Source organism: Ranitomeya imitator, chromosome 4 (assembly GCF_032444005.1).
Source record: "Ranitomeya imitator isolate aRanImi1 chromosome 4, aRanImi1.pri, whole genome shotgun sequence".
Lineage (NCBI taxonomy): Eukaryota > Metazoa > Chordata > Amphibia > Anura > Dendrobatidae > Ranitomeya > Ranitomeya imitator.
The window spans coordinates 72,798,517-72,826,493 of record NC_091285.1 but is presented as its reverse complement, the minus strand read 5'-3'; the positions used below and the strand labels follow the sequence as shown (position 1 = coordinate 72,826,493).

At 44.0% G+C, this 27,977-nt stretch overlaps 1 protein-coding gene across 1 annotated transcript in view; it reads right to left on the bottom strand.

Annotated features, from left to right (window-relative positions):
- ETF1 (eukaryotic translation termination factor 1) overlaps window positions 1-27,977 on the bottom strand; it is a 56,396-nt gene that overhangs the window by 14,959 nt on the left and 13,460 nt on the right. Inside the window, exons 3-7 of the mRNA XM_069763818.1 lie at window positions 26,207-26,382; window positions 17,619-17,758; window positions 6,735-6,873; window positions 4,549-4,739; window positions 807-936 (exon numbers count right to left, since the gene is read on the bottom strand). Of these exons, the coding sequence (XP_069619919.1) occupies window positions 807-936; window positions 4,549-4,739; window positions 6,735-6,873; window positions 17,619-17,758; window positions 26,207-26,382 (776 nt within the window). The remainder of the gene's footprint in view (window positions 1-806; window positions 937-4,548; window positions 4,740-6,734; window positions 6,874-17,618; window positions 17,759-26,206; window positions 26,383-27,977) is intronic.

The following is a 27,977-nucleotide window of genomic DNA, read 5'->3' as shown; positions in this document are numbered from 1 at the left end:
GAAAAAGTTCTGGACTTTCCTCAGCGACCAACGATCTCCCAGCAAGGGCCTGATCGTTGGTCGCTGTCACACAACGATTTCTTTAACGATATCGTTGCTACGTCACCAAAAGCAACGATATCGTTAACGATATCGTTATGTGTGAAGGTACCTTAACTCATAATTTGAGAAAGAGGCGTATGTCTCTGATAAGAACCTTTGCATCTTACAATCCTCTACTATTCTTGTATACAAAGTTTCCTATTAATACAAAGTGCGTGTTAAAGCGGTTACCCAGCATCTACCACTATATTATTTAGAATAGAGGAATGAACATGTGTGTTCATTCCTCTATAGTGTACATATATTGCATGTTCATTCCATGGCCAATATTCATAAGAAATCTATAATACCTCTCTATATCTTTGGAGCTATACGTTACGTTCATTCTTTTTATTTATTCCTTTTCTTCATTCTTTCTAGTACGTCCCCACTTTAATAGATCATGGAACAAAAATAAGTCCCACAACTTGATGAGTTAAAAAGAAATGTTCCTGAGCGGAGATAATCTAATATATGCGTTTCTGCTGTGTACTGTGTAATTTCCGTGTCTGACCGTACAGGAACATGGTCTGATCATAGCACAGCTCCTGGGCAGGGGGGGGGGGGGGGGGGGGGAGAAGCAACAATTGTACAAAAGTTGTGCGACTTTTCAAAGTCTACACTACAGCAGAAATCTGGTGAAAACACTTCTGAATCGCGACCTCAGTGCCCCATTTTACTTGTAGAGAAACCTTGTGTTCTTACCGAGCCTAAACCATACATACCTATTAGCTTCTTTTCTTGGATGAATTTCACATTAGAAAGGACCTCTGTCGAGAGCTCAATTGCTTGGTTAAAACCATTTTCTCCCCCATAAGAGATATCTACTAGCTTCAGAACTTTGGATTGCAATCGCTGCAAAGAAACAAGAAGTTCATCCTTAAACAATTGCAAAAGGAACACAAAGAATCATGTACATCCAATAATTGTGCAGATCTGCTCTGTGCAGTAAACGTGTGGATTGCAGAAACAGCAGAAAAAAATATTCATTAAGATCTTTGCATAATTTTGAAGAGAGGAGTGCAGACCCAACAGACTGACCGTTTTGACCAAATTTTTGAAAAAAAATTGTAGTATAGTTCTTCTGATTTGCTATGCTTACCCCATATGCAGGGCACTGCAGTAGCTGAGGTATACTTGGTTACGACCAGTAAAAGCTAACTTACTCACTATGACTTGTAACCATGGCTATCTCCTGCACATGGAGTAAGCGACATGGCGAATCAGAAGAACTGCACTACAGTTTCTAATTGGAAGTATTTGCTAACATTATTATTATTCCTCCTACATATTGGGATAGGATCTTGGAGATGGGAATACCTCTAAGTACAACAAGCATCACAGAAGAGCCGACAGGTTGTCTGTATAAGACTAAATATGGGATCACAAGAGTGGAAACTAAAGCACAAATTCATAGAGACCTTTTTTTTGTTTTTTTAGGGCTGAGCTAGAGCAAGATGCATCAAATTAATTGAGACGTGAACGTCTTAATGAATTTAGGGATTTTTCAGTTGCTGTGCGCCACCATAAGAAATGTACTCCAGACAAAATCTGGAGCACACTTCTCGGATATTACGATTAATTCACGCAGCCTCTAGCTAAGCCACATCAATTTTCACAAAAAGTTAACGGGACTGGGGTAGAAACGACCATCAAAGATATGAATTGCCGAGGCTGGTGGGCTCTCGTGCATTGTCCGATTTGTGCACCAATAAGTATATTCTATATAGCAGTAATGCACTCAATTTCATATACTCAATGTTTGCATTCACCGCAGGAATTACTGTGAGCTGCTATACTCTGGTCTGTAAAATATGCAGTCACAGCAGCTTGCACCTGTTTACACTTGCTTTATTCTGGTTGGAGGTGCAGGTCAGTTTTTTGTAGTATACTACTGGAGGTGGTGAGAGCTGCCTTTTCTGATCGAGTACTCCTACCATCAGCCTAAGGAGGGGCATGTTTGATAAATATTAGGTTTAGGGTTCTATCTAAGGTCACCTTGTTGCGGCTGGTGGGGTCTCGTGAATTGGTCAATTTATGGGACAAGTACCGTTTTTTCAGACTATAAGAAGCACTTTCCTCTAAAATTTTTTGAAGGTGCTTCTTATAGTTCAGATGGTTACTAATATATTTATGTCCCCTGTGTCTGTGGATGAGAGAGGAGCGGCAGCAGCAGACAAGCGGGTTACAGTAGGCAGGAGCCGGCTGCTGCAGCTAATGCGTGTGCCCACTGTTAAAGAGAATATTCACTGCACCCATGCCCATAGTCCCACCCACCTCTATGCACTGAGGCCGGAACTGCAAGATGAGGGGAACTATGGGAGTGGAGAGCAGTGAATATTTATTTTCGCTAATACTGGGCAGTGTTAGCCGCAGCCGCCATGCAATTACGTGTGCCCGCTATTAAAGAGAACTGATACTCATTGAGTGAAGAGCAGTGAATATTCATTCTCTTTAATAGCGGGCACACATCATCGCCCAGTCACTACAGGAGCCAGCAGCTGCGGCCAACACTGTGAACGCTATTAAAGAAAAAGATTCACTGCTCTCCACACCCATAGTCCCGGGTGTGGGGATCAGAGTATTCCGGAAGCTGACCTCAGCGTATGAGGGTGCATAGCAGTGACGCCATATGCTGTTACACGCTGAAATCAGCTACTGGCATCAGAATAGGGAGGGAGCAGAGGGAAGGTAAATAGCGGAATTAATTTTTTTTGTGTGTGCTTTGTAATGGGGCCCATGTAAACCAGGACGGGGATGGGAGGGCCCCATGTACACCAGGACGGGGGACCATATATGCCTAGATGGGGGATATTACCCCTATAGCAGTGTCAGCAGCAGCTTCCCCCCCCCCACCCCCCATAACAGTGTGTCATGACCACTTTTTTTTTTTTTATATTTCTAATTTCCTCCTCTAAAACCTAGGTGCGTCTCATACTCCGAAAAATATGGTATATTTTGCATAGCAGTAATGCAGTCTAGTGATAATCTATTCATTGTTTGCATACATGTTAGGCCGGTTTCACATTAGCGTTTTGACGAGCTGCGGACTTCCTCCGTGAACCCCGCCCTCGGCCGCACCTTCGCCGCTAGCTCTGCCTACTTCTGCATGCGGCCTGCATACCTATCTTTAACATTAGGTACGCAGGTCGTGCGGCTGTATGCGGATGCTTCCGCATGCGTCGTTTTGACGATGCGGCGACCAGCATAGGACGCGTAGCAATTTTCTTTTTCCGCATACAGCCGCACAACCTGCGTACCAAATGTTAAAGATTGGTTACGCAGGCCGCATGCAGAAGTAGGCAGAGCTAGCGGCGGAGGTGCGGTCGAGGGCGGGGCTTCATTGAGGAAGTCTGCAGCCCTCCGCAGCTCCTCAAAACGCTAGTGTGAAACTAGCCTTAGCGCTTACATAGGGCAGCTGTATTCTTTAGTTTGTAGAAAATCCAAACAAAAATGTTTGATGAGCCATAGTATTTGGGACCTACTCTTTCTGCACTCACGTGTAAGTGTCATTGGTATGTGAACCCGACAGGCTTCCCCCATGCCCTCTAACCCACCAGCATTTGTGTATCTATTGTAAAATTTCCTGCCTAACCAGCCCTTTATACCCTTTGTTACATAAAACAAGGCACACTTGCATTAAAAAAAAAAATAGTTTCTAAAATACTTTAAACATGGGTTTAGGTGACTAAGGGTGTAAAGGGCTGGTTAGGAAGGGAATCTAGCAGTACATATACAAAATGCTGATGGGTTAGTGCTCATGGGGACCAGTCAGGTTTTCTTTAATGAAGGGCTACACAAATTGACCTTAACCATTAAGTAATACAATCATAAACTTAACATCACATTTAGATGTATTCAGAATTCGATCATAAATCTTTTTAATTTTCAATAGTGCACTGTATTCCACCTATCCGGATTGGTCTCCGGTTCAGCAATTCCACTCCCAACCCAATGTTGACAAGTTTCCAGTGCAGGCACATGATCAGGGCTGTATGTGAAGGTGGCTGGCAGAATGCTCATTTCATTACCCAAAGTTGCCCCTCTTATGTTTATGCAGTAGCAAAGATAGAAAGGGGCCATCTCGGCTACTAAAGCGAACAGGTTCAACGCCCCCCACCATACACAAAATTGATGACGTGCCAACACAAGACATCAATTACTATGTCAGTCACAGGGCAGCAAGTTGAGCTACATGAATAAAGCAGGCGAATATAAGTGCCACAGGACAATTTTTATAAATTGCCAGGGTTATTAAATCTGAGGGGCATAAACCTTCACAGTCTGTGTATAAGCAGCAAAAGAAGATTGCGACACAGCCGAGAGACAGGGAAACCGTGGCAGAGACCCCAATTATGTGTGTCATACCTTACAGCACCAAGTACGACAATGACGTTTATGGTCACGTGGGCATTAGATGGCAGCAGTCTCGGCACAGGTGGACTTTACCAGTAATAAACCTCTCACCTGATCAAACATATCAGACTGACTAAGCTCCGTCTTGAAGTCGGCTGACCCCGCTAACACGAGACCAGCTACGTTCACTTTATCGCCAGAGATAAACAGCTGCACAGCAGTTTCTGCTACTTTCCTAACGTAATTGTGACGTTTCTCCATTCGTAGACGTGCAAAACGCAGAGCAGACTGCCCTCCTCTGCCTGTGGGAGGAAGAGACATTACATTATGAGGAGCAAAGACGAGAAGAATCACCCTTCATGTAGAGCAATATATTACTGCTTTAGCATTTTAGTTTGGGCTTAATGGGGTTGTATGGTCTAAATGGTTATGTCTGCAGTCATTCTGTGTGGCCACCGACTTATGAATCCCCCCGCAGCGCTAGCACTGTGCACTGCAGGAATTCGCTTGGACCGAAGGTATGTATGCGTTATACGTACTCCCGGCCAGAGCTCGTCTAGTGGGCGCGTCCTCGCTTCATACACTTGCTGTCTGAAGAAACACCAGTCTTAAGACCTTTGCGAGCTGAGGAGAAAGGCTGCAATATCAGAAGAAAAAAATCTTCTCAGCTGACTGAGTGGAAAGGATTTGTTTCCTCCATCCTCAGCTGTGTCTTCATGAGCAGTCAGCCAGCAAAGAAGATTTGTTTCTTCTGTCACAGCCCTTCTCCTCAGCCAGCCAAGAAGATTTGTATCTTCTCGTGTCACAGCCCTTCTCCTCAGCCAGCCAGGAAGATTTGTATCTTCTTCTGTCACAGCCCTTCTCAGCCAGCCAAGAAGATTTGTATTTTCTTCTATCACAGCCCTTCTCCTCAGCCAAACAAGAAGATTTGTTTCTTCTTCTGTCACAGCCCTTCTCCTCAGCCAGCCAGGAAGATTTGTTTCTTCTTCTGTCACAGCCCTTCTCCTCAGCCAGCCAAGAAGATTTGTATCTTCCTCTGTCACAGCCCTTCTCAGCCAAACAAGAACATTTGTTTCTTCTTCTGTCACAGCCCTTTTCCGGCAGCTCACCAGGATATGTGTGCTTGCGATAGAGCTCTATCAAGTTGAGACATAAGTCTAAGGAGCAGTTTTTCCTTCAGACTTCAACTGATTCCAACATGTGACTGACGGTCTACCATCTAAATTACATAACAGGGGCCACTTTCTTGAGGAACCCCTTTAGGCAATGTTCACACTTTGCATTTTTGCTGCGCTTTTTTCCTAAGGCAAAACCTACTTTCTAGGCAGTAAGAAACTAGCCTCAAAAAAGCAGGATTTGCTTAGTTTTTATTGCGATTCTTGCATCATTTTTGTCATGGTACATTTGTCTCAAGCAAGATTAGTGCAAAAAAAAAACCAAAAAACAAAACTGATTCTAGTTAATCAGGTTTTGGCACACAAAAAAACGCAGCAAAAACTGATACCTGCATTTTTTCAGCATTTTTTTTCCACCACCCATTGCTTTCAATGGGTAAAAAACGCTGAAAGAAGTGACATGCTCTAAACCCAAGGTTTTGCACATAATGCTGAGGACAAACCAAGCTCTGTGCGCGAGAATTCTCAAATCTCAAACTTGGCTAGTACTTTAAAACGTATGTGAAAACTTGCATAAAAACGCAAAAAAGCTGAAAAAAAAACAACAACGTGTGAACACAGCCTTATTGTCCATTTACACTGCAAGATAATCATGAACAAGCATTCTTTGGAACGCTCATTTCACAATAACAATGCAGTGTAAACTGGCTGAAGATCATCCAACAAACAAGGAAAACCCTTATTCGTCTTGAAGAGTGATCTTTTGTGTTTAAAAAAAAATACCCTTCCTATAAAATATGTAAATCTTTATTAGTATTCATTAATACCCCATATTAAAAATTCTATATACAGTATTTATCTACGGGTATAGATAGTCAATCCTATTGGGAGCAAGAATATAGTCAACCCGATTAGGATGAATCCCGGTAAAGTGCATAGTCTTGTTGTAGGAACAAGGGTGAAGACCAAAATATAGTCACATTACAGAGATCAAAGGGGCCATCATCTAGGACCAGACTTATGGGAAAACAATGCATCAATATATAGGGGGGGGAGGGAGGGGACATTGTAAGTGGACACGACTCAAGATTGGCTCCACTAATGGTTCAGAACATCAACATTCCTCAGCTAATTGAGTTCCACCCCCCTCGTGTTAAGATCTAACAGGTCAATGAGTCTCACCATGCTTCTTTGGAAGATCCACAGTGAATTTGTGCAGCACTTCTCTTGTATTGCCTTGTAGAGTTCCAAAAAGCGCTCCACTTCCATCTATTACTATGAATCCAAACTTGCTGTCATCAGAAAGAAGAGCTGTAAGAGCCTGAAAACACAACAATCCACAACATGACGTCCTTCTGAAAGAATTGCAGGTACAAAGTCTTTTGTAGTGATTTTATATATAAAGTACCAGATTTTTCTGACTATAAGACACTTTTTCCTCCAAATGGTTTTTGTGGAAAACGGGCGTGTCTTATAGTCTGAATGTACTTAGTTAGCTTGGTGGCAGTAGGAGTCGGGAGAATCTTCCGGTGGTCCGACACTGCAGGGCGATGATCTCGCTCCCACCCCAGCCTGGTGCGGCAGATTCGGTCGTGCAAGGGAAGGGCTCTGGCGACATTTTGTGAAAGTCCGTGGCCCCCACACTTCTATTGCCTCAATGCTGTGGCCTCAGGGAAAATGGCCGTCGGCGCATGCGCAGATGGAGATCTTGTTGCCGAGATCTCAATCTGCGCATGCGCACCTCTGGTGGCCATTTTCCCTGAGGCCACAGCATTGAGGTAATAATAGTGTGGGGGCCACGGGCTTTCAAAAAATGTCACCGTAGTCCCCACACCACTGAGCATAGCGGAACCTGCGCACCAGTCTTGGGTCATATCATCGCCAGACCACCAAACACCCCCTGTAACTCCGCTCCCGTCCTCGGTAAGCTGTATTCAGGACTTTAAGACGGACCCCCATTTGACGCATTCATTTTTTCCCCATTTTCCTCCTGAAAATTTGGGGTGTGTTATGATCCGCTGCGTGTTCATAGCCCGAAAAATATGGTAATGCATGGCATAATTTACATTTAAAGTTCCTTCATCTAATCGTCTTAGAGATGAAGCTCAGCTATTGTCAACTTAGACTGTTCTATTTTATATGAAATTCATGGTATACTTGTCCTTCGTAAGGTCTTATGATCACATGGTGACCTGCAGGGAACTACATAGCTTTATGTTCTCTTAAGAGGGTCACCAGCTCACAAAAAGTTACGTATGATGAAAGTCCCCTCTAAAATGTGAAGTGCTGCAGAATATGTTCACGCTATAGAAAAATAATATTATTATATACACACAATCTCCATGAGGGGAAAAAATTGTACAGCTAGAGGCACAGATCAGTCTCCTTGGGGTGGGTAATAAATTTATAAGACGACACCCAAACACCCATCATAGAATGCTGTAGACAAGATACGGCCACTGCCTTTCAGGGCTTACAGCGGCAAAATCTGCTGACAGGTTCTGATTAATACTGTTTATGCATGTGCCCATTAGTCAGTTGTGAAAGTCAAATGGTACAAATAACATGAAAATCAATTATTAGTTCTAGTGATGAGTGAGTATACTTGCTGCTCGGGTTTTCCCGAGCACGCTCGGGTATCCTCCGAGTATTTGAGTGCTCGGAGATTTCGTTTTCATCCCCGCAACTGCATGATTTACGGCTGCTAGCCAGCCTGAGTACATGTGGCTAGCAGTCATAAATCATGCAGCTGAGTCGACAAAAACAATCTAGCCGTCACAAATACTCGGAGGATACCTGAGCGTGCTCAGAAATGATGAGTAACGAGTGTACTCGCTCATCACTAGTAGTTACCCATGGCTGACAACAATGTGTGCCTGGAACAGCTGTCCCCAACGCATGTTATGCTGTTGAGGAGGCAAAACTAGTGAAACGTGCGATGGGGATAGCGGTTCCAGGAAAACACTGCTGTAAGCCATGGGTTACTACTACTAATTGATTTTCATGTTATCTCTACCATTTGACTTGCACAACTGACTAACGGGCACATGCATAGAATTTTGGACAGTTATCCCACTGTCCACAAACCTCCCCTTATATTTTGCTTTGGTTTTTCACAAACCGGTTCAGAACCCTGTAACACTGAGGCCACAGTGCAGAGACTGATTTGGAAAACCATATCCCTGTTTATGTAGGATACCATGTTACCGCCATTATAAGAGCGATCTGGATACCCATCTTTTCCCTGTTTGTCACAGACCCATCCTATACAAGATATACTATATGCATGATGTACCAAGTCTAATTATTTACTTGCTCTTTACCTGGGATGGATAACTGTACAATACATTTTTTAGACCCAGAGTGCTGTAACATCAGTGCTGTGAACCGCTTCACTTTTAGGTTTATGGTTACTATTTTAACTACTTTCCTGCTTAATTTTCGCATGCATTTTAAACATGTGGGTTTACTGTTTGAAGTAAAAATTCGCTATTTGATAATATAGCATTGACTCATGATTTCTCTTCATGTGCTTCATGTGGATATAGTCGCTAATCTACTTATGCACAGAGCATAAAAGGTGCATATAATTATACTAAATGGTGGCCTGATTCTAACGCATCGGGTATTATTCTAGAGTATGTATGTATGTATGTATGTATGTATGTATGTATGTATGTATGTATGTATGTATGTATGTAAACCACATAGTATATAGCACAGGCCACATAGTATATGAGCCATGTAGTATATAGCAGACAAATACTACGTGGCCTGTGCTATATACTATGCGGCTGCTATATACATATTGTAGAATACCCGATGCGTTAATACAGGCCACGCAGTATATAACACAACCCAAATAGTATATAGCAGCCACGCAGTATATAACACAGGCCATGCAGTATATAACAGTTGCCACGTAATATATAGCACAAGCTATGCAGTACATAATACAGCCCACATAGTATCCAACACTGGCCACGTAGTATACAGCAGCCACGCGGTATATAACACTGCCCACATAGTTTATAACACTGGCCACATAGTTTATAACACTGGCCACATAGTATATAATGCAGCCCACGTGGTATATAACACTGCCCACGTAGTATATAGCAGCCACGCTGTATATAACGCAGCCCACGCGCTATATAACAGCCCACGTAGTATATAGCAGTGTGGGCACATATCCGTGTTAAAAAAAGATAATTAAAATAAAAAATAGTTATATACTCACCCGCCGGGATCCAGCGAAGCTGTTCCTATGCGCGAGGCTGCCGCCATCTTCCGTTCCCAGGATGCATTGCAAAATTACCCAGATAACTTAGCGGTCTTGCGAGACCGCTAAGTCTTCTGGGTAATTTCACAAAGCATCTCTGGGAACGGAAGCTGGCGGCAGCCGCGAGCGCATCGTCGGACTACGGAAGGTGAGCATAGCAGTTTTTTTTTTTTATTATTTTTAACATTAGATCTTTTTACTATTGATGCTGCATAGGCAGCATCAATAGTAAAAACTTGGTCACACAGGGTTAATTGCAGCGGTTAGAGTGCCCGTTACCACTGGCATTAGGAGTATGCAGGCACTGACTGCAGGGGAGTAGGGAGGGACTAATCGGACTGTGCCCGTCGCTGATTGGTCGCGGCAGCCATGACAGGCAGCTGATGAGACCAATCAGCGACGCGGGATTTCCGTGACGGAAGTTGCCGACAGAAAGACAGACGGAAGTACCCCTTAGACAATTATATGCCATTTTCATGTTTTATGCCTTTCTGCTTCACGACCTCGCACCAGCTGTGCCGTCACGGACATCACTTCCTTCTTAGAATCCTGCTTCCTTCTGACTACATTTCCCATCATCACTTGAGCATGGCTGCAAGCCAGCAGGGAGCACAGCCCTTGTAACTCTGCCCAAACCCTTTCCACTCCTCCCCCAGCGTCATATAGCGCATCAGGCAAGTCACCGATAGGCTATGTGCACACGTGGTGCAGAATTTTCTGCACAAAATCCGCATCTCCTGGCAGAATCCGCAGCTGCGGATTTGCCGCGGAATTGATGCAGATTTTGTGCGGGTTTTATGCAGTTTTTACCACTGCAGATTTCTATCATGGAGGGTGCAGCGTCCGAGGCGCGCCCGCGGTCCGTTCCCGCAGTTCGGAGATCTGGGGATCGGAGAGCGGGGACGTTTAACGCGACCCCTTTATATCACATTGCGTAGCGCAATCCGCTGGCGCTAAACGGATTGCACTAACGCAATCTGAACCTAGCCTAATGGTGTTCTAGTATAATTGGGTGGATGGATGGTGGAGAAAGACTAAGATATGCATGTATTTATATACTACATGGATTACAGCAAGGTGTATATAGACATTACACAGGATAGAGCAGGATATGTACATATTACACACTGCTGTATAAATGCAGAAACAGGGGAGAGCTCTGCAGAGAGCCGTGTGCAGCAGCACGCACAGGAGCAGCGGGAGCTTTGCTGAATGGAGCAAGCCATGCTCAGGGTCCTATACTGCCCCCTGATGTGACACCAGAGGAAGCCCGGAGATTCTCAGCCACCCAGAGATCATATGACCATGAGGGCAGCTCATATTACAGCAGGATTTAGAAAAGCAAGAGCTTATCTATGGCAGTGTGTTCACATAAAAAGGACACGTCATTTAGTGGCCAACCCACAGAAGAGCGGAGCCTATTCTTCTTCGGGGATGAGTTGAAGTTTTGAACGTCTCTATTTATTTTGGCACACGATTATACTATAAAAAAATGTTGTGGGTTCAGTTTTTAGGACGTTCAGAGTGAGGAAAAATAACCTTGTAACATGACTCAAAAATAGAAGATAGACAAGTACAAAAGAAAGGCTGTACTTCCTAAATAGCTGGCCAAAAACCGGGACGAGGATACAGAGCATATCACCAGATGGATAACCAAGAAAGCCATGGAAATATATTGGATAACTGAGATGGCTGTGAATAGACACTTCCCTAAAGGTTTTTTTTTTTTCCAAATAGTATTCAGTAACGGAGAGAGGTGCTATGCCCTTGTACAGATAATACACAAATGTATATATAAAAAATAAAAATAATTCAGTAGCAACACTGCAATAAAGAGAGTCATGTGTAGAGTCACCTGTGTGAACTGGAAAAGATATATATACACACACACACATATATATATATATATATATTGTATATACAGTGTGATATATATATACACACGTGTGTATCGACGAGGATGTCAATGGTTGCCATGGTGATGATGGTGTCATAAAAGGTTGCCATGGTGATGTCAATGGTTACCATGGCGAAGATGATATCAATGGGTATATGGGCATGGAACTATGGGATGGAGGATGTGTGATGGGTAATATGGGCACGTGACTATGGGATGGAGGATATGTATGATGGTTATAGGGGCACAGGACTATGGGATGGAGGATGTGTATGATGGGTATAGGGGCACAGGACTATGGGATGGAGGATGTGTATGATGGGTATATGGGCACAGGACTATGGGATGGAGGATGTGTATGATGGGTATAGGGGCACAGGACTATGGGATGGAGGATGTGTATGATGGGTATAGGGGCACAGGACTATGGGATGGAGGATGTGTATGATGGGTATATGGGCACAGGACTATGGGATGGAGGATGTGTATGATGGGTATATGGGCACAGGACTATGGGATGGAGGATGTGTATGATGGGTATATGGGCACAGGACTACAAGATGGAGGATATGTATGATGGGTATATGGGCACGGGACTATGGGATGGAGGATATGCATGATGAGTATATGGGCACAGGACTACGGGATGGAGGATATGCATGATGAGTATATGGGCACAGGACTACAAGATGGAGGATATGTATGATGGGTATATGGGCACGGGACTATGGGATGGAGGATATGCATGATGAGTATATGGGCACAGGACTACGGGATGGAGGATATGTATGATGGGTATATGGGCACGGGACTATGGGATGGAGGATCATCATTATGATTTGTTATAACTAACCACAGTTAGTTACTATGTCCGGGCAACGCCGGGCTCTTCAGCTAGTATAGCAATAAGAATAACGTGCTTATCGCCACAGGACGTGGCTTCCTCTGGGTTAAGTTCAGTGGCTCGGCTAGAGCCTTATATACTGAACAGTTATGAAAAACTAAGTAAATTACTTGATCTGCGTGTGTGGGGGGGGGGGGGGGGGGCAAAGTTGGAATCAGCATTCAGAGATCTTAAGGTGCATGAGCTGGATGCATAGTGATGACATAACTTATCTAGATAGTGCTACTTAAAGATGAGCACAGATACTTTATCATTAGTGTCATCTCACACACCACCTCCTCACCTCGCCCCCTATCTGTCGGAGTCCCACAAGGTTTAGTCCTAGGGCCCCTGCTCTTCTCCATTTACACCTTTGGCCTGGGACAGCTCATAGCATCTCATGGCTTTCAGCATCATCTCTATGCTGATGACACACAGATCTACATCTCTGGACCAGATATCACCTCCCTTCTAACCAGAATGCCTCAATGTCTGTCCACTATTTCATCCTTCTTCTCCACTAGATTTCTGAAACTTAACATGGACAAAAAAGAATTCATCTTTCCCCCATCTCACGTGACCCACCCAACGAACCTTTCCATTACAGTACATGGCTGCCGACTCTCCCCAGTCCCACAAGCTCGCTGCCTCGGGGTAATCCTTGACGCTGATCTCTCCTTCAAACCACATACCCAAGCCCTTTCCACTTCCTGCCGACTTCAACTCAAAAATATTTCACAAATCCGTTCATTCCTCAACCAAGAATCTGCAAAAACCCTAGTCCATGCCCTCATCATCTCGCCTTGACTACTGCAACCTCCTGCTCTGTGGCCTCCCCTCGAACACTCTCGCACCCCTCCAATCTATTCTAAACTCTGCTGCCCGACTAATCCACCTGTCCCCCTGCTATTCCCCAGCTTCTTCCCTCTGTCAATCCCTTCACTGGCTCCCCATTGCCCAGAGACTCCAGTACAAAACCCCAACCATGACGTACAAAGCCATCCACAACCTGTCTCCTCCATACATCTGTGACATCGTCTCCCGGTACTTACCTACACGCAACCTCTGATCCTCACAAGATCTCCTTCTCTATTCCCCTCTTATCTCCTCTTCCCACAATCGTATACAATATTTATCTCGCGTATCACCCCTACTCTGGAACCCACTACCACAACACATCAGACTCTCGCCTACCATCGAAACCTTCAAAAAGAACCTGAAGACCCACCTCTTCCGACAAGCCTACAACCTGCAGTAACCACCGATCGACCAAACAGCTGCACGACCAGCTCTATCCTTACCTACTGTATCTTCACCCATCCCTTGTAGATTGTGAGCCTTCGCGGGCAAGGTCCTCACTCCTCCTGTACCAGTTATGACTTGTATTGTTTAAGATTGTTGTACTTTTTTTTATTATGTATACCCCTCCTTACATGTAAAGCGCCATGGAATAAATGGCGCTATAACAATAAATAATAATAATAATCTAGTTATATTTTTGAGCAATTGTTGCTATTCTTTTTAGTAGCATTGTCTATCACTATGCGTCCAGCACATGTATCTGTTGGGATCTTTGGATGCGGAGGGCATCTTTGCCCACCATCATGCAGCTCAGGGAATTTACTTAATCATCTAATATATAATTGTCTAGGGGTCACTTCCGTCTTTCTGTCCTTCTTTCTGTCTGTCACGGATATTCATTGGTCGCGGCCAATGTCTGTCATGAAATCCAAGTCGCTGATTGGTCTCGCCAGCTACCTGTCAAGGCTGCCGCGACCAATCAGCGACGGCCTCAGTCCGATTAGTCCCTCCCTACTCCCCTGCAGTCGGCGCCCGCTCCATACTCCCCGCAGTCACCGCTCACACAGGGTTAATGCCAGCGGTAACGGACCGCGTTATGCCGCGGGTAACTCAGTCACACAGGGTTAATAGCGGCGGTAACGAAGTTTTTACTATTGATGCTGCCTATGCAGTGTCAATAGTAAAAACATCTAATGTTAAAAATAATAAAAAAAATAAATTATATACTCACCTTTCGCGACACTCCGGTGACCTCCAGCAGCTTCCGGTGCCAAGGATGGTATGGGAGAAGGAGCTGTCATGACGTCACGGTCATGTGACCGCGACGTTATCACAGGCCCTGCGCGCCTGCGTGCGAAGGATCTGCCATGACGTCACGGTCATGTGACCAAACTACAAGGGGCCCTCGGAAGGTAAGTATATGTTTATTTTTTAACCTGTGACATACACGTAACTGGGCTATACGCTACGTAACTGGGCTATACGCTACGTAACTGGGCTATACGCTACGTAACTGGGCTATACGCTACGTAACTGGGCTATACGCTACGTAACTGGGCTATACGCTACGTAACTGGGCTATACGCTACGTAACTGGGCAATATGCTACGTGGCTGGGCAATATGCTACGTGGCTGGGCAATATACTACGTGCTGTATACTACGTCGGTGGGCAATATACTACATGGCTGGGCAATATACTACGTGCTGTATACTACGTCGGTGGGCAATATACTACGTGGCTGGGCAATATACTACATGGCTGTGCAATATACTACGAGGACATGCATATTCTAGAATATCCGATGCGTTAGAATCGGGCCACCATCTAGTCATTTTATAACTCAAGTAGATAAGGCACTAGTGGAGGCACTGAACCTTACCCTCTGAGGAAGACACCTTTGGCGATACACATGTCCTCATTCCTATACGATGCTTTTCCTGTTCCCCAGCTTACCTGGGAGGCTCTGTACAAGGCACCTTTTTGTACTGTTACTGCTGACCTCTTTCATTCTTCTGCATTACTTATGTATTATCTCTACTTGAGCGTTGAACCCTTCGCCATTATTGAATACTATTTGACTTCACCTTAGGGGAAGGGTCTATTGCCATTTCAGATATTACTGAAAGTTAAATGCCTTTATTAGTTGTCATGTCGGTCATATCCCAGTGACAATCTTTGGACCAGGAAATGGGCTCTAGTGATTGGGCACATTTTAAACAGTCTTGCCCAGGGTTTTGCATTTGTCACATAATGACGATTTACATTGGTTACACTACCTGAAGATAAACAATCTTCTGTATGCCTTTCTCCTCTTTTTGTTTGGAATTACATAGATCTTACACTTATTTTGGTTAACCTCCATTAAAAAGGCACTCCCATTAACATTTGTATCCTTTTAGCATGATTACAATATATTACAAAGAGTATACCAATTTTGATAGGAGTAGTACTTGAACATACTGGTGGCTCCTGCTTCATTGTGACTTTTTTCGTGTATCTGCCAAAATGATACTTTTTCAGGTCAGTACAATAATTGTGCCATCAAACATACAAAGACACCTCAAAATTTTGGGCACCCCTGGTCAAATTTACTGTTTTTGTGAACAGTTGAGCAAGTTGAAGATGAAAATCTCTAAAAAGGGCCTAAGTTAAAGCGGACATATTTCCTTTGTATTTAAGGCAACCAAAAAAAAAAAAAAAAAAAAAAAAAAATCATCTTTTACTATTTAAAAATGAAGAAAAAAAACAAAATAAAGAAAAATGGGCTATTGCACAAGTTTGGGCACCCTTGGAGATTTGTGTGCTCAGATAACTTTGACCAATGGTCCATACCTTAATTAGCCTGTTGGGCTATGAGACCACAATCTGGAACTAGCAGCATTTTGGCAGCAGTATATAAAAAAAAAAATTATATCAAAAATATTTTGCCATTAAAAATTTTTAATTAACAAGGAAAAAAAGAAAAATGTACACATGCTGACATGTCCTGAATGACCTGCGCTATTAAACTGTCACACTATCTAACCAATACACTGAAACCGCATGTTCTGGGTTTTTTCCATCTCAGACAAAAAAAAAAAAAACGTAAACAAGTTCTACCACCAGTTTAAACAAACAAAAAAGTTATAGCTCTCAAAATAGAGCAATGCAAAAAAAAAAAAAAAAGAATTATAATAAAACCCACTAACTTCTTGAATTGCTGTGTATTTGTTCCTTCTGCCTTTCAGAGATCACAAGACTCCATTCACATTTGCCTATGCCCTACGCTGAGCATTTACATTGGAGTTCATAACAAAATATGGAAAGTGGGGCAGCACATCCAGGGAAATTACCCTATCATTCACCCATGTGACGTTTGAGCTCTAACGAGCTTTTCTTCCAACTATATCTCCGTCAATAACAATACAGGATTTAGACAAACCCCAGACAGAAGATTCACTATTAGGTAGGTGGCCTCCTTCTGGCCGATGAGACGGACACTACTGAACAGAGGCCAGACTGAATCCAGAGTAACTCTGCCTGACTTGGTGGATGGCTCTGTAAGGGGATTCACTTGACGCACGTCTCTCAGAGACATAGATAAAAATCCCGATGTAAGTGCTCAGCGTAAAGCGCAGGGTAAATGTGGGAGATAAAAAAAGTGACAAAAAAAAAAAAAAAAAGCAGCAAAATCTGTGCTCCCAAAACCAAATGCCTCCTCCCTTCTGAGCCCCACAGTGTGCCTAAACCACCGGTCCATGTATTTCCCCTTGTGAAAATCTAAACATTTTTCATTTGACTCTGCGTTAATTCTTATGAAACATCTGAAGGGTTAATAAAATCCCTGAATGCAGTTTTGACTTCCTAGAGGGGTGTAGTTTCTAAAAAGGGGTCTTGTTTAAGGGGCTTATTTGTCAGAAAATCCTCAAAGTCACTTTACTTGCCAGGAGACAGAAGGGGGAAGTACAGGGCAGATGAGCTTTATAGGTCTGGGCCTAACAAAAGGAACTCAGGAGGCGGTGGCCGCGGCTCATCTCTCACCATGTGCCTCTAGGTGTGGCTCTATTGTTACACACTGAACTGGCTTCATCCTGACTTAGAGCAGGAGACCTTCCACTCCCAGACAAGTTCTGACCGGAGCCAGAGCTCATCTGGTCCAGCCACAATGCTGGCAGCAAAAGTGAGGGACACAACATACGGACAGAAGTCAGGAAGCCATACCTCTGTGTGGAACTTGTTGTCACATAAATACAAGGATGTGTTGATTGGTTTGAAAGGTTCAAAGTCGATGTTCACTTTCTTCTCCTTTCCTTCTTCTGTTACAATTGTTCCGCAGTAAACCACTAAACCATTCGGTGGTACTGAAACAAAAGCAGAGATCAGAGGAATTCTGGTACAGTCGGACAAGAGACAACAAAAGTCATCAGATCACTTTCTCTTGTGTGTCTTTGGCTGTGTGTCATCAAATCACTTTCTCTTGTGTGTTTTTGGCTGTGTGTCACCAGATCACTTTCTCTTGTGTGTCATCAGATCACTTTCTCGTGTGTGCCTTTGGCTGTGTGTCATCAGATCACTTTCTCTTGTGTGTTTTTGGCTGTGTGTCATCAGATCACTTTCTCGTGTGTGCCTTTGGCTGTGTGTCATCAGATCACTTTCTCTTGTGTGCCTTTGGCTGTGTGTCATCAGATCACTTTCTCTTGTGTGTCTTTGGCTGTGTGTCATCAGATCACTTTCTCTTGTGTGTTTTTGGCTGTGTGTCATCAGATCACTTTCTCTTGTGTGTTTTTGGCTGTGTGTCATCAGATCACTTTCTCGTGTGTGCCTTTGGCTGTGTGTCATCAAATCACTTTCTCTTGTGTGTTTTTGGCTGTGTCTCACCAGATCACTTTCTCTTGTGTGTCACCAGATCACTTTCTCGTGTGTGTTTTTGGCTGTGTGTCATCAGATCACTTTCTCTTGTGTGTTTTTGGCTGAAATACACCCAAATGCGAATGCAGACCTCCGTGCACAGACTGGCTGCAGGTCTCCTGACCCGCCTGTGACAGCTTCATACAATTCTAGGAGGCCACCACACTAAAGATACCGTCACACTAGACGATATCGCTAGCGATCCGTGACGTTGCAGCGTCCTGGCTAGCGATATCGTCCAGTGTGACAGGCAGCAGCGATCAGGCCCCTGCTGTGATATCGCTGGTCGGGGCAGAAAGTCCAGAACTTTGTTTCGTCGCTGGCTCTCCCGCTGACATCGCTGAATCGGCGTGTGACTCCGATTCAGCGATGTCTTCGCTGGTAACCAGGGAAAACATCGGGTTACTAAGCGCAGAGCCGCGCTTAGTAACCCGATGTTTACCCTGGTTACCATCGTTAAAGTAAAAAAAAACAGCCACTACATACTTACCTACCGCTGTCTGTCCCCGGCGCTGTGCTTCTCTGCTACCGGCATCGTTGGTCGCTGGAGAGCTGTCTGTGTGACAGCTCTCCAGGGACCAAACAGCGACGCTGCAGCGATCCGGATCGTTGTCGGTATCGCTGCAGCGTCGCTTAGTGTGACGGTACCTTTAGGTCAGGAGACCAGTCCGTGCTCGGACAGTAATGCACGGACATCTGCATGTGCAGACGCCAGATTGTAGTCAGAAACCACAGCACTGCCTTATTTTTACTGCTCTTTATACAACAATCAATTTTTCTGTAAGACTAAGGCCATGTTCACACTGCGGTTTTTACCGCGGAACCGCAACGATTTTGCAGCTGCGGGTCCGCAGCAGTCTCCATAGCGTTTACAGTAACCTGTAAACCCTATGGAAAACGCAAACCACTGTGCACATGCGGCGGGAAAAACCGCGCGGGAACGCAGCGGTTTACAATCCGCAGCATGTCACTTCTTTGTGCAGAATCGCAGCGATTCTGCACACATAGGAATGCATTGATCCGCTTACTTCCCGCATGGGGCTGTGCCCACCATGCGGGAAGTAAGCGGATAATGTGCGGGTGGTACCCGGGGTGGAGGAGAGTAGACTCTCCTCCAGGCCCCGGGAACCATATTTGTGGGTAAAAAAAAAAAAGAATTAAAATAAAAAATTAGCTATACTCACCTCTCAGCGCTGCACACGGCCGTCCGGTCTCAGGTTTGCTATGCGACCAGGACCTGCGGTGACGAAGGTCCTTCTCGCACAGCCGCCTGCAGCGCCGAGGAGATCGGGACGTCAGAGGGTGAGTATATCAGGATTTTATTATTTTTAACATTACTATTGATGCTGCATATTGCTGCATATGCAGCATCAACCCGCAGGACAAAACATGATAAATCTGCAGGGATAACCGCAGCGGGTTTGCCCTGCAGATTTATCAAATCCGCTGCGGGAGAACCCGCAGGGACCCGACGCTATGTGTGAACATAGCCTAAATGTTAACATCATGGCCATGGATGGGGCGCAATAGCTTAGGGCTGCTGAGGGTTTCAGTTTCAGGAAGACCCCTGCGTAGAAAGTAGCTAGAATATAAATTTAAGTGGACCTATAAAGTGTTCTTAAATGTAGAAATACACCCTTCTCCATGCTGCAGCGCAACCATATAACTACCAACTGCTCAGACTACTGAAGAGCTACTCTGAAAAAGTCAATTCTTTAATACATTTTTACCCATTTTGTTTTGCTGAGCTTTTCCACTTTAAGCAAAGAAGTCAGAGAGCAGAATGTACTAACTGTATCCAGTGCACTTGTACCCGTCATTAACACTTAATGAAGTTTAGACTTTGTAAGGAAGAAAAAAAAGTTATTTTCAGAGACCCACAGTGTCTCCATTTTTCCTGATCTTGGGCTGGGTGAGGGCTTAGTTTTTGCGCCCCGAGCGGACATTTTTATGGATACCATTTTGGTGTAGATACAATGTTTTGACCGCCTCTCATTGCAATCTTGCGGCAGACAAAAAAAGTAACTGGCTCTCTGATGTTTTAGTTTTTTCCTCGTTATGCTATTTTACCGATCAGATGAATTATTTTTATATTTTGATCGGACATTTCTGAAAGCAGCAATAACAAATGTCTATTTTTTTTATTGCTTTATTTTCAATGGGGGAAAAGGGGGGTGATTTGAACTTGTGTTATTTAAAAAAAAAAAAATTTAAAACTTTTTTTCTTTTTAACCCCTTTACCCCCAAGGATGGTTTGCACGTTATGGACCGGGCCAATTTTTACAATTCTGACCACTGTCCCTTTATGAGGTTATAACTCCGAAACGCTTCAACGGATCCCAGTGATTCTGACATTGTTTTCTCGTGACATATTGTACTTCATGATAGTGGTAAAATTTCTTTGATATTACCTGCGTTTATTTGTGAAAAAAACGGAAATTTGGCGCAAATTTTGAAAATTTTGCAATTTTCTAAATTTGAATTTTTATGCAATTAACCCCTTACCGGCATCGGACGTACTATACCGTCCGATGCCGGCTCCCCCGCTTTGATGCAGGGCTCCGCGGTGAGCCCGCACCAAAGCCGGGACATGTCAGCTGTTTTGAACAGCTGACATGTGCCCGTAATAGGCGCGGGCAGAATCACGATCTGCCCGCACCTATTAACTAGTTAAATGCCGCTGTCAAACGCAGACAGCGGCATTTAACTACCGCTTCCGGCCGGGCGGCCGGAAATGACGTAATCGCCGACCCCCGTCACATGATCGGGGGTCGGCGATGCTTGTGAATGGTAACCATAGAGGTCCTTGAGACCTCTATGGTTACTGATTGCCCGTCGCTGTGAGCGCCACCCTGTGGTCGGCGCTCACAGCACACGTGCAATTCTGCTACATAGCAGCGATCAGCAGATCACTGCTGTGTAGCAGAGCCGTTCGTGCTATGCCTGCTTCTAGCCTCTCATGGAGGCTATTGAAGCATGGCAAAAGTTAAAAAAAAAAAGTTTGAAAAAAATAAAAAAAACATAAAAGTTTAAATCACCCCCCTTTCGCCCCAATCAAAATAAATCAATAAAAAAAAATATCAAAATCTACGCATATTTGGTATCGCCGCGCTCAGAATCGCCCGATCTATCAATTAAAAAAAAGTATTAACCTGATCGCTAAACAGCGTAGCGGGAAAAAAATTCGAAACGCCAGAATTACGTTTTTTTGGTCGCCGCGACATTGCATTAAAATGCAATAACGGGCGATCAAAAGAACGTATCTGCACCGAAATGCTATCATTAAAAACGTCATCTCGGCACGCAAAAAATAAGCCCTCAACCGACCCCAGATGATGAAAAATGGAGACGCTACGAGTATCGGAAAATGGCGCGATTTTTTCTTCTTTTTTTTTCTTTTTTTTTTTTAGCAAAGTTTGGAATTTTTTTTCACCACTTAGATAAAAAAATAACCTAGTCATGTTTGGTGTCTATGAACTCGTAATGACCTGGAGAATCATAATGGCAGGTCATTTTTAGCATTTAGTGAACCTAGCAAAAAAGCCAAACAAAAAACCAATGTGGGATTGCACTTTTTTTGCAATTTCACCGCACTTGGAATTTTTTTCCCGTTTTCTAGTACACGACATGCTAAAACCAATGATGTCGTTCAAAAGTACAACTCGTCCCGCAAAAAATAAGCCCTCACATGGCCAAATTGACGGAAAAATAAAAAAGTTATGGCTCTGGGAAGGAGGGGAGCGAAAAACGAACACGGAAAAACAAAAAAATCCCCCGGTCATGAAGGGGTTAAATCACAGAGATATGTCACACAAAATACTTAAGTAACATTTCCCACACGTCTACTTTACATCAGCACAATTTTGGAACCAACATTTTTTTTTGTTAGGGCGTTATAAGGGCTAAAAGTTGACCAGCAATTTCTCATTTTTACAACACCAATTTTTTGGGGGGACCACATCTCATTTGAAGTCATTTTTAGGGGTCTATATGATAGAAAATGCCCAAATGTGACACCATTCTAAAAACTGCACCCCTCAAGGTTCTCAAAACCACATTCAAGAAGTTTATTAACCCTTCAGGTGTTTCACAGGAATTTTTGGAATGTTTAAATAAAAATGAACATTTAACTTTTTTTCACAAAAAAATTACTTCAGCTCCAATTTGTTTTATTTTACCAAGGGTTACAGGAGAAAATGGACCCCAAACTTTGTTGTACAATTTGTCCTGAGTACGCCGATACCCCATATATGGGGGTAAACCACTGTATGGGCGCATGGGAGTGCTCGGAAGGGAAGGAGCGCAGTTTGACTTTTCAATGCAAAATTGACAGGAATTGAGATGGGATGCCATGTTGCGTTTGGAGAGCCACTGATGTGCCTAAACATTGAAACCCCCCACAAGTGACACCATTTTGAAAAGTAGACCCCCTAAGGAACTTATCTAGATGTGTGGTGAGCACTTTGACCCACCAAGAGCTTCACAGAAGTTTATAATGCAGAGCCGTAAAAATAAAACTAAAATTTTTCCCCACAAAAATTATTTTTTAGCCCCGAGATTTGTATTTTCTCGAGGGTAAAAGGAGAAATTGGACCCCAAAAGTTGTTGTCCAATTTGTCCTGAGTGCGTTGATACCCCATATGTGGGGGAGAACCACCGTTTGGGCGCATGGAAGGGTTCGGAAGGGAAGGAGCGCCATTTGGAATGCAGACTTAGATGGAATGGTCTGCAGGCATCACATTGCGTTTGCAGAGCCCCTAATATACCTAAACAGTAGAAACCCCCCACAAGTGACCCCATATTGGAAACTAGACCCCCCCACGAACTTATCTAGATGTGTTGTGAGAACTTTGAGCCCCCAAGTGTTTCACTACAGTTTATAACGCAGAGCCGTGAAAATAAAAAATCTTTTTCCCCCCACAAAAATTATTTTTTAGCCCCCAGTTTTGTATTTTCCCAAGGGTAACAGGAGAAATTGGACCCCAAAAGTTGTTGTCCAATTTGTCCTGAGTACGCTGATACCCCATATGTTGGGGTAAACTCCTGTTTGGGCGCATGGGAGGGCTCGGAAGGGAAGGAGCACTGTTTTACTTTTTCAACGCAGAATTGGCTGGAATTGAGATCGGACGCCATGTCGCGTTTGGAGAGCCCCTGATGTATCTAAACAGTGGAAACCCCCCAATTTTAACAAACCCTAATCCAAACACACCCCTAACCCTAATCCCAACGGTAACCCTAACCACACCTCTAACCCAGACACACCCCTAATCCTAATCCCAAACCTATTCCCAACCGCAAATGTAATCCAAACCCTAACCCTAACTTTAGCCTTAACCCTAACTGTAGCCCTAACCCTAGCCCTAATGGGAAAATGGAAATAAATACATTTTTTTAATTTTTCCCTAACTAAGGGGGTGATGAAGGGGGGTTTGATTTACTTTTATAGTGGGTTTTTTAGCGGATTTTTATGATTGGCAGCCATCACACACTGAAAGACGCTTTTCATTGCAGAAAATATTTTTGAGAGCTATAATTTTTCCATATTTGAGTCCACAGAGTCATGTGAGGTCTTGTTTTTTGCGGGACGAGTTGACGTTTTTATTGGTAACATTTTCGGGCACGTGACATTTTTTGATCGCTTTTTATTCCGATTTTTGTGAGGTAGAATGACCAAAAACCAGCTATTCATGAATTTCTTTTGGGGGAGGCGTTTATACCGTTCCGCGTTTGGTAAAATTGATAAAGCAGTTTTATTCTTCGGGTCAGTACGATTACAGCGACAGCTCATTTATATCATTTTTTTAATGTTTTGGCGCTTTTATACGATAAAAACTATTTTATAGAAAAAATAATTATTTTGGCATCGCTTTATTCTGAGGACTAAAACTTTTTTATTTTTTTTGCTGATGTTGCTGTATGGTGGCTCGATTTTTGCAGGACAAGATGACGCTTTCAGCGGTACCATGGTTATTAATATCCGTCTTTTTGATCGCATGTTATTCCACTTTTTGTTCGGCGGTATGATAATAAAGTGTTGTTTTTTGCCTCTTTTTTTTTTTCTTACGGTGTTTACTGAAGGGGTTAACTAGTGGGACAGCTTTGATAGGTTGGGTCGTTATGGACGCGACGATACTAAATGTGTGTACTTTTGTTTTGTTTTTTTATTTAGATAAAGAAATGTATTTATGGGAATAATATATATTTTTTTTTTCATTATTTAGGATTTTTTTTTTTTTTTACACACTTGGAATTTTTTTTTTTTTACTTTATTACTTTGTCCCAGGGGGGACAATACAGATCGGTGATCTGACAGTTTGCACAGCACTCTGACAGATCACCGATCTGTTTCAGAGCGCTGCAGCGTTACCAAGTGCCTGCTCTGAGCAGGCACTTGGTAAGCCACCTCCCTCCCTGCAGGACCCGGATGCCGCGGCCATATTGGATCCGGGCCTTGCTGCAGGGAGGAAGGTAGGAGACCCTCGCAGCAACGCGATCACATCGCGTTGGTGCGGGGGTCTCAGGGAAGCCCGCAGGGAGCCCCCTCCCTGTGCGATGCTTCCCTGCACTGCCGGCACATCGCGATCATGTTTGATTGCGGTGTGCCGGGGGTTAATGTGGCGGGGGCGGTCCGTGACCGCTCCTGGCACATAGTGCCGGATGTCAGTTGCGATAAGCAGCTGACACCCGGCCGCGCTCCCCCCGTGAGTGCGGCCGATCACGCTGGACGTACTATTCCGTCCTTGGGAAGTAGGGCCCACCCCACATGGACGGAATAGTACGTCCAATGGCAGAAAGGGGTTAAAGAAAACTTGAAGCTGTGATTATCTGATTGCCAATCACGATCTCCAAAAGATGGCCATGCACCAGGCGTTCAAAGGAGATTTACAATAGCAGGCTAAGGGGGATACTGCAGAACACAAGCTTATTTGCAATTGATATTTTTAGCTGTTCTTGAGATATTATAGGGAACCTGTCACCCCAAAATCGAGGGTGAGCAAAGCCCACCAGCATCACGGGCTTATCTACAGCCTTCTGAAATGCTGTAGATAAGCCCCGATGTATCCTAAAAGATGAGTAAAAAGGTTAGATTATACTCACCTGGGCGGGCGGGCGGGCGGTCCGAGTCCTCCCATCTTCTTACGATGATGTCCTCTTCTGCTCTTCACCCTGCGGCTCCGGCACAGGCATACTTTATCTGCCCTGTTGAGGGCAGAGCAAAGTACTGCAGTGTGCAGGAAAAGGTCAGAGAGGCCCGGCGCCTGCGCACTGCAGTACTTTGCTCTGCCCTCAACAGGGCAGACAAAGTACGCCTGCGCCGGAGCATGAAGACAAGAAGAGGACGTCATCTGATGAAGATAGGAGGCGCCGGACCGGACCGTGACACCCATCAGACCGGACTGGGACCGCCCCTGGGTGAGTATAACAACTTCTTTTTCTCATCTTTTAGGATACATCGGGGGCTTATCTAGAGCATTCCAGAATGCTGTAGATAAGCCCCTGATGATGGGCTTAGCTCACCCTCGATTTTGGGGGTGACAGGTTCCCTTTAAGACTTTTGGTTGCCTAGGTGACAGACCACCACTGATGTCAAACATGCACAGTGCTCACAAGTTCTTTACTATTGATCTTGAAAATCCAGCTTCGAAGCTGGTGAGCATGGTCATCTCCTTACCATGGCTAGATTCAGTCCCTCGCTTACCAGCTAGCTACCATCGTTCTATTAAAGCATCTAAGAGGTCTCCATCTGCATTTGGGACAGATACTAAGACTACGAGCACACCAGTATTTGGTGAGTTTACCTCAGTATTTGTAAGCCAAAACCAGGAGTGGGTTTTGGCTTACAAATACTGACCGTGGTCTAATAATTACCTTCTCGAGGACACAATGCTATATAAGCTTACCTTTATTATAGAGCTTAAGCCTCTGTTGTACAGATGTAATTGCTCCCAGGACGGACAAACGGTTCACACGAGACTTAATGTTAGACGCTGTTCCAAACTCATCTGCCAACATCTTGGCCACTCTCGAAATTTGGTCTTTGGGAGGAATGATCAAAGAGATCATGCTGGTGCCATTTCTGCAATGAGGATATGTGAAAGACATAGTTTAATATGGAAGTAGACACACGTCGTGAAGGTCACTTTCTGCAGCTTACACTATGAGAACAATTAAGAGCCAAGGTTTGATATGAGACCATAGCTGTACTCCATGTCATCAGGTTCCTAACAGGGAGCTCTCCGGCTCTAAATGTACCCAGCCACTAAAAATTGTATGTGGAGAGAGTCGTGTCACCCAGACATAAGGGCCAAACGACAAAATTATGTATCTGCACAAAACCAGCAGCCATACATAGGAGCAGTGTACACAACGCCGCCATACACAAGCGCGGGCCGAGCACTGGCTTATGTCCCGAGAACAAACGAATTGGACGTTCACACTCCAGCACTCCAATTCTTAGCACATTCAGAATTTGCAGCAGAAAAATCTACTGCGAATAAATTTCTTTTTGAAAGAAAATGCTGCATAAAATAGAATTTTTTTTGTGTGCTAATTTTTTCCCATTCATTAATAAAAGGTGTGCAAACCGCTGAGAGAATTTATATATTTATTGCAGGTATGGGACTGCTTCAAACCTGCAAGGAAAAAGACGTGTACAAGAGACTTTATGAATCTCTGGGACAGTAAACAGCTGTTTTTCGCTGCAAAAATGTGACGTGTGAACATAGCCTTACCCCAACATCTGTCAGGGAAGAGTTGGAAGGCCTCCATACAAATCAGGGGGATGCCCGACTTTAATTTTTATGGCAATGTTAAAGGGGTTTTCCCACAAACTACATTTTAATCACTAGATTTATTATTAATAACAATAATTTACACAACTGGATGTGTAAAGAAGAAATGTTCCTGTGCTGAGATAATCTTATAAATGTGCCCCTGCTGTGTACTGTGTAATGTCTGTGTCTGACCGTACAGGAACATGGTCTGATCATACCACAGCTCCTGGGCAGAGGGGGAAGCAATAAGAGTATACAGACATTGCAGCAGATTCTTTTTGTGAGGTAAAATATTTCCCTGCCCATTGTTAAACAAGGTTTTACCACAAAAAAAAGCATAATTTTGAAGTCTGTGCTGTCATGTCTGTATACTCTCTTTTGCGTCCTCCCCTGCCCAGGAGCGGTGGTATGATCAGACCATGTCCCTGTACGGTCAGACACGGCCATTACACTGTACATCTATAAGATTATCACAGCACAGGAACATTTTTTTCTAAACACATTTAATTGTGGAACTTATTTTTAATCCAATACCTATTGATTAAAAAGAACTTTGTGGAAAAAACCCCCAAACCCCTTTAAAAGAGAATCTGTCACCATGAAAATGCAGAAAGAGCCTGCAAGCACCATGTTAGGCCGGTTTCACACTAGTGTTTGTGTACGCAGGGCTGCTTACTTTCCTTCAGATTCGCATACATCCGCATCCGTCCTGCGTGCCTATCTTTAACATTGTGTACGCAGGGACATGCGTGGTCATGCGCTGTAGGCGAATGCGTCCCCGTGCGGCCTTGTGACATGCCCGCCAAACACAGCATGTACACAAACGCTAGTGTGAAACTGGCCTTAAAGAACTGAGAAAGAGTAGATTGATATATAGTTTTGTGATAACATTCAGGCT